At 69.4% G+C, this 7,070-nt stretch overlaps 1 protein-coding gene across 1 annotated transcript; it reads right to left on the bottom strand.

Annotated features, from left to right (window-relative positions):
- Positions 1 to 66: 66 nt before the first annotated feature.
- On the bottom strand, positions 67 to 7,064 carry LOC113962797 (SWI/SNF complex subunit SMARCC2; the record flags this gene model as incomplete). The annotated part of the gene is made up of 25 exons (XM_027673567.1): positions 6,759 to 7,064; positions 6,497 to 6,616; positions 5,483 to 5,568; positions 5,086 to 5,167; positions 4,912 to 5,004; positions 4,745 to 4,814; positions 4,568 to 4,637; positions 4,392 to 4,467; positions 4,183 to 4,314; positions 3,974 to 4,089; positions 3,744 to 3,868; positions 3,574 to 3,633; positions 3,460 to 3,497; positions 3,125 to 3,255; positions 2,967 to 3,038; positions 2,776 to 2,889; positions 2,195 to 2,348; positions 1,973 to 2,065; positions 1,617 to 1,739; positions 1,486 to 1,548; positions 1,152 to 1,410; positions 680 to 841; positions 543 to 607; positions 326 to 455; positions 67 to 246 (listed from the first exon to the last, which is right to left on the bottom strand). Coding segments are annotated over exons 1-25 (2,725 nt in total), but the record flags the coding sequence as incomplete, so codon positions are not given.
- Between the last annotated feature and the right edge of the window lie 6 nt (positions 7,065 to 7,070).

The following is a 7,070-nucleotide window of genomic DNA, read 5'->3' on the forward strand; positions in this document are numbered from 1 at the left end:
CTGGGGGAGGACACCCGGGGGGGGTCAGAGCCCACATCTGGGTTGTGGTCACCCCCCAGCCCACACCCCCAGCCCTCACCTTGGCCTTGACGGCGGCGGCGGCCAGCGCGGCGGCGGCGGCGGTGGAGAGGTTCCCCTCGCCGATGTCCCGCTCCACCTTGGCCTTGCGCTCGGCCTCGGGCTCTGGAGGCTCCTTGGGTGCCTCATCCGGCCCCTCCTTCACCTCCTTCTCCTTCTCCGGCTCTCCTGTGGCGCAGTGGGGGCCGTGTCAGCAGTGTTGGGGGGGTCTCAGTGTCCCCCCAGCCCCGCCGGGTCCCCCACTCACCTGCCCCATCGCTGTCACCCTTGTCGGGCTCCTTCTCGCCCTCCACCTCCTTCCCCTTCTCTTCCTCCTTCTTGGGTGTTTCCCCAGGCTTCTCCTTTGCCTCCTCCTCGGTGGTGTTGTCCCTGGGCTCCTGGGGAGGGACCGGCCCCACGGCCCCACTCGAGTCCTGCCCCAGCCCCCCTCCCCGACCCCCAGCCCCCTCCCAAACCCCCGCTACCTTCGCCTCCTTCTTCTCCTCGGCCGGCTGCGCGTCGGCCCGCGCCTCCTCCGCCCCGCTCTCCTCTGGGGACACAAACCCGGGCTCAGGCCCTGCCGCTGCCCCCCCAGCCCCCCGAGCTCCCCCCGGCCCCTCACCGATCCGCTCCGGCTCGTCCGAGGTGGTGCCGGCGATGCCGCTGCTCTCCAGCCCGAACGCGGGGTCGGCCTTGCCCGTCACCTTGGCCGCCTCCTCCACCTTGCGCACGTGGGCCTCCACCAGCGCCGTGGGCACCTCCTCCTTCATCTTGGAGAATTCCTCTGGGGGAAGGGCCGGGGAGGCCTCAGCAGGACCCCCAGAGCCCCTTGGAGCCCCCCAGCACTGCACATCCCTTGGGGGGCTTGTCCCATCCTGGCTCCCCACAGAATTCATCCCTCTGCCCGTAACGCCTGTCCTGTCTCCTTACAGAATGCCTTAAAGGACTCCTTATAGGACTCGTCCTCCTATAGGGCTCCCTATAGGACTCATTCCTTTCTCCTACAGGACTCCTCCCTGTCCCCGTGGTCCCTGTCCCCTCTCCCCCAGGGCTCCTGCAGCCCCCAGGCCGGACCCCTGCCCCAGCCCTGTTACCCAGAGCCGACTTGGCGGCGGCGGAGGCCACGCGGGGGTCGACGACGGAGGCCAGGAAGGCCACGGTGCTCATGACAGGGTTGCCCGACTGGCTGAAGGGGATGGGCTGGTAGGCCAGCGGTCCCAGCGACGCCTCCGAGTCCTCCAGGTAGGGATCCTCGATGGGCAGCCGCAGGAAGTGCAGGATGCACTCGTCCTGTGTCCGGCTGCCCACGTGCTCCGACACCTTGTTCCAGTCGTCCTTGTACATCTCCAGGGCCTGCGGGATGGGGCGGGGGGGGCGTCAGCGGGGTCTGGCAGCCCCGTCCCCCTCTCCCCACGGACCCCCACTCACCTCCAGCAGCAGCAGCGTCTCCTGCTCCGTCCACTCCCGCGTGGCGCTGGCGGCGGCTTTGCTCTGCGGGGGGACAGGGAGGGGTGAGGGGCGGCGGGCGGGGGGCCGGGGCCGGGCCGGGGGGTGCCCACCTTGGAGGGGACGTTCTTCTTGGTGTACATGTCGGTGCGGAGGCCGAAGTTCTGCATGTCGGCCGGCTTCTCCTTGCCCTTGTCCGGGAAGTTCAGCATCTGCTGCGAGGCCGAGGTCGGCTGCTGAGGGGAGAGGGGACGCTGGGACGGGGCCGTGGGGGGACGGGACGTCAGGATACCGGTGCCCCCCCAGCCCCTCCAGCCCAGAGAAGCCTTCGTGCCCCGTCTCGTCGCGGTGTCCCCCCCGCGTCCCTGCTCCCCGGGGCGGGCAGGGCGGCATGCGGGGCGCGAGGGGGAGGAGGGAAGGAGCCTTCCTCGGCCAGCGGCGGGGGCACGGACCCCAAGGAGCCGCCTACCAGCTCCGGCTTCCCCTTCACCGTCTCGCTGACCAGCTCTTCGATCTCTTTGCTCTTGCGGGCGGTCTTGGCGTCGCCGTCGCTCTGCCGGCCCTGAGGCAGGCACGGATCGAAGCTGTGCATCCCCCACCCCCCTCCCAGCCCCGCGCCCGGCCCCCAAGGGGTCCGGGGGGCGGCAGGGGGGGGTCTCGGCTGGGCGGGGCGGACGCCCCCCGCACCCACCTGGGGCGTCTTGGGCTGCAGCGGCACCAGCCCCGAGGGGGTGTCGGCCAGCACGTGGAAGTGGGAGGTGGGCGGGGGGCCCATGGGGGTGGGACGGCTCTCGGCGTCCACCTGGTAGTTGATGAGGCCCCACTGCTCCAGGAAGGCGTGGACCCTGCGGAGAGCTGGGATCAGGCCCTGCCGGACCCCCACGGGTGTCTGTGGGGGGCCACACTGACCACCCCTGCCCCACTGGTACCAGACCCCCGCCATCGTCAGGGTGCCACACTGACCACCCCTGCCCCACTGGTACCAGACCCCTGCCATCATCAGGGTGCCACACTGACCACCCCTGCCCCACTGGCACCGGATCCCTGTCAGCCCCAGTGTGCAAAACCTGCCAGTGCCTGGCGCTCCACCAGCACCAGGGTGCCCCAGTGGCACCAGAGCCCTGCCAGCGTCAGGGTGCCACAGTGACCCTGCCAATGCTGAGGTGCCACACTGACCCCTGTCAGCACCGCAGTCCCAGCCCCACTGGCCCCGGTCTCCTGCCAACACGAGGGTGCCAAACCCCCACCCCAGCCCCCCGGCCCCGCACCCACCGCATGATGGCACAGACGTCGCCGGCCAGGTTGCGGCGGCAGGCGGTGGAGGTGAGGTACTCCTGCGGGTTCAGCCGGTACGTGTCGATCATGAAGTTGCGGTAGGCCAGGTATCTGCGGGAGGGCAGGGGGGGTGAGCGCCAGGCACGGCCCCGGGGGTGACAGGGGTGGGATGGGGGGTCAGGGCTCACATTTCGGGGGTCTTGGATTTGTTCTTGCCGTTGAAGAACTCGGGCAGGGCGCGGCGCTCGATGGCGTGGACGCTGCGGGAGGAGACGCTCAGGTGGGCGGGTGGCCAGGACACCCTCCTCATCCTCATCCCCCTCCTCGCCCTCGGGCAGCCCCGTACCTGTTGTAGTCGAACCAGGCGGCGTAGCTGGGGATGATGATGTGGTGGGTCTGCTCCGTCACGTTGTCCTCGTGCAGGTCGGGGTTCTTGGCCTGCTCCCCCTTGCTCCCGGTGCCGTTCTCCTCCTCGTCCTGCCCACAGACCAGCACAGCATGGGCAAGGGGGTCCTGGGCCCCCTTTCTGCGCCCTTCATCATCCTCACCAAGGGCAAGATGAGGCCAATGGCCTGGGGCAAAGGTGCCTGCAGCCCCAGGGGTGAGGGGATGGGCAGAAAAGGGCATTTTTGCACCCAGGAGAGGGGCAAGTTCTCCGTGCTGGGAACACCCTGGGCTCACCTTGCCGGCCGTCTCCATGCTCTCATCTTCCTGCTCATCTGAAGGGAGGAGAGGGGTGGTTTTGGGCACTGCCAGGCCGGGGGGCCCGGGGCTCTGCCACGGTGCCTCACTCACCCAGGTCTGTCATGGTGCCCCCCTTCACGGGCGCCGACTCCGAGTCCTTCTTGGTGTTGACTGTGGTGGAGGGAATCGGCACTGAGCACCCCTAGGAGACCCCCCACCCCACCCCAGTCCAGCTCACAAGGAGGGAACCTTGTGGGGGGGCTTCAGATCCTCCCCCTGACCTGTTTTGGGCAGGGTGACCTCCTCCACGTTGGGGACGGGCGAGGGCTCGTCCATGTCCTTGGTCAGGTCCTCCTGCTCCTCCTCGCGGTGCCCGCGCTTGGATTTGTTGTAGGGGGTGGAAGGTCTGGGAAGGGAGAGACCCCCCCCTGCCCGGTCACCACCACCCCAGGGCCAGCCTCCCACAGCCTCTGTGGGGCCCAGGCTCCCTCCCTGGACCGGCCCAGCTCACCCCTTCTTGGTGTTCTTCTTCTTGGCCTCGGGGGTGGGTGACGGGGAGGGCGAACGCTTCCGCTTCTTGTAGTTCCCCCCCTTCTTGTCCCGCCGGTCCGAGTCGGGGCTGTTCACCTGGGAGGCACACGGGGGGTGTCACTGGGTTCAGCTGGGTGGGACAAGACCCCCCAGCACCCCCTCTACGGGGGGCTCTGCGCCCGCTCCGACCTCGTCCGTCAGCGTCTTGGCCGAGATCTTCTTCCTGCGGGTGACGGGGCTCTTCTCGTCCGTCACCTCGTAATCCTCCTCGTTCATCCACTCGTTGAAGGTGTCCGTGTCCAGGATCCACTTGGCGTGGACCTGTTGGGCGGGTGTGGGGGTGTGTCAGGTGGGGAGGGGGCTGCAGCTGCTCCCCCAGCCCGGGGCACCCCCGTTACCTTCCGAGGCTTCTCCGGGGTCGGGGGGTCCTCCACGGACGCCTCGATCTCGCTGGCGGGGATCCAGGTGTCGTAGCTGCAGGTGAAGGATTGGGGGTCAGAGTGGCACCCACGGCGATTCTGGGGGGGTCAGGGGGCTCCCCAAAGTTTCAGCCCCCCCACCTGGGCCCCCTCACCTGTCCGGGTAGTAGCCCCAGTGCAGCAGCACCTGCTTGTCGCGCTTCATGACCGGCCGGACCCACTCCTCTGTGGGAGACACGGGGGGGGCTGGCACTGATCCTCCGGCCCCCCTGGAGCCTCCCGTGATCCCAGGCACAGCTCTGACCCCCCCCCAGCCCCTCCCTCACGCCCACCTTCCTCCAGGTTCCCGGGGACGGGGCAGACGATGTGGGACGCGTTGCTCTTGTCCTCGGTCACGGTGCCCTGCGAGAGCCGGGGGTTGGATCCAGGGCTAAATACCAGGATGAGGTGCTGGATGAACCCCCCCCCTCGTGCCCCCCACCCCAGCGCTGCCACCCACCTGGTGCCTCTTGACGATGTCCTTCAGCTTGCCCAGTAGTTTGGGCTCAATCTCCTGGTGCAGGAAGATGTTGGGCCGGGCCAGGCAGTTGTTCTGGGGAGGGGGAGAGCAGACTGGTGAGGTTGGAGGGGGACAGGGGGGGCCCGGGGGGGGGTCAGGGATGGGGCCTCTTACCTGCACCAGGGATTTCTCGATGGTCATGAACATCTCCACGTTGCGATCCATCCGCGAGGGATTCTGGAAATCGAAACGCCGCCTTATTGGAAGAAAAGAGCGACTCTCATGAAAGCCACAGCTCAGGTCTCCTTGTCAGCACCCAAAATTTGGGGGGGTGGGGGTGGGACACGCGCCTGAACCCCATCAGGGGTCCGTGGTGGGGAGGGGACACCGCCCAGCACGTGTTTGCTCTGGGGGTGGGAGCCCTACAACCAGCCCGCCCCGTGCACCCCTGCCCGAGGCCACCCCGGGGTGTTCCCATGGAGGGGACCCCCACCCCTGCCCCCGGGACCCCCTCACGGCCCCCCCAGCCACCCCAGACCCCCCGTCCCGACGGGTGCAGGTGGGTGCTCACCATCCTTGGTCGCTCTTGAATTTATAGGCCGCTGCCAGGATGTGGCACAGGGCTCCCCCCGCCTTGAAATCCAGGAAGCATTTGATCTGGAACGGGAGGAGGTGGGTCAGGGTGTCACCCTCTTGTTGGGGTGACACCCCCACGTGTGGGTGCCATCCCCTCGCCGAGGTCCCGTCCCCAAGCCCTGGGTGCCATTCCATCGGGGTGACACCCCTGTGCCAGGGCACCATCCCCTCCTCCAGGTGCCCTGGGCTGGGGTGCAGCCCCTGCAGGGCTGGGGCTCTGTCCCCAGCTGGGGACCTGTCCCTGTGTGGGAACACTGTCCCCAGGGCCATGGGGTGCTGTCCTGCAGCCCCAGGGGCAGCGTTCCCTGGTCCTTGGGGCACAGATGCTGCCCGGGGGCAGCTGCCAGCAGAGCGGTGCCCCAGCGTCCCCAGGCACCGTCCCCAGGACAGCGGGGCGTGTCCCTGACCAGGGCACTGTCCCAGGGCTGCTGTCCGTGGTCAGGTGCTGTCCCCAGGTCACTGCAATGCTGAACGGGGTCACTGGGGCTTCGGCTGCTGTCCCCACTCAGGCCCTTGTCCCCAGCTCACTGGGGCTCCATCCTGGGCCCTGTCCCCAGGTCTTTGGGGTCCTGTACCCAGGTCATTACCGTGCTCTCCCCACGTGTTTCAGGCACTGTCCCCGCTCAGGACCTTGTCCCTGCCCATCAGGGCCTTGTCCCCAGCTCGCTGGGGCTGTCCCTGGGGACTGGGATGCTGTCCCCCGGGTACCGAGGGCTGGCCCCGGCTATCAGGGTGCCGCCCCCACATCTTCGGGTGCTGCCCCGAGTCAAGGTCCTTGTCCCCCGTTCATTGGAGCTTCCCCCCGGATATCCAAGACCCCGTCCCAGGGCCATCGGGGTCCATCCCCGCGCCCTTTCGGGGCACCGTCCCCGCTCGGGGCCTTGTCCCCAGACCCCCGGGTGTCCCCCCGCCGTGTCCCCCCCCATGGCCCGGTGTCGGCGGCTCTCACCGGCAGCTTGGTGAGGGGCGCGTTACTGACGTGCTTCCCGAACACCTCCTCCTGGAACTGCAGCAGCTGCACCACCAGGCTCGACAGCGACTTGTTGGTGGGGGGCTCGGCCTGGATGTACTGCGGGGCCGGGGGGGGTCAGCGCGGCCGCGGGGCCCGGGGGCGGGGGTGGGGGGGGGGCGATGGCGGCGGCGCTGCCCGTGACAGGGCCGGGCCCGGCGCGGGGCGGCGGCGCTGCCCCCTCGCCCCTTCGCCCGCCTACCTTCTTGTAGTTCTTGCCGAGCCAGAGCCGCACGTTGTCGAACTGGCTGACGGTGTCCGAGGCCTCGTAGTACTTGACGTTGGGGCCGCCGTCCTTCTTCCGCACCGCCATCTTGAGCGGGCCGGGCCGCGCCGCCTCCGCCCGCCCGCGGGCTCCCCCTGCGGGCCCCGCGCCGCTACCGCCGCTGCCGCCGCTCCCCCTGCCGGCCCCGCTCCGGTACCGCCGGGCCTGCTCCGGTACTGCCGGCCCCGCTCCGGTACCGCGGCCTGTTCCGGTACCGCCGGGCCTGTTCCGGTACCGCGGCCTGTTCCG

Source organism: Neopelma chrysocephalum, unplaced genomic scaffold (assembly GCF_003984885.1).
Source record: "Neopelma chrysocephalum unplaced genomic scaffold, ASM398488v2 Primary Assembly neopelma1_185165, whole genome shotgun sequence".
In the NCBI taxonomy this organism is placed as follows: Eukaryota; Metazoa; Chordata; class Aves; order Passeriformes; family Pipridae; genus Neopelma; species Neopelma chrysocephalum.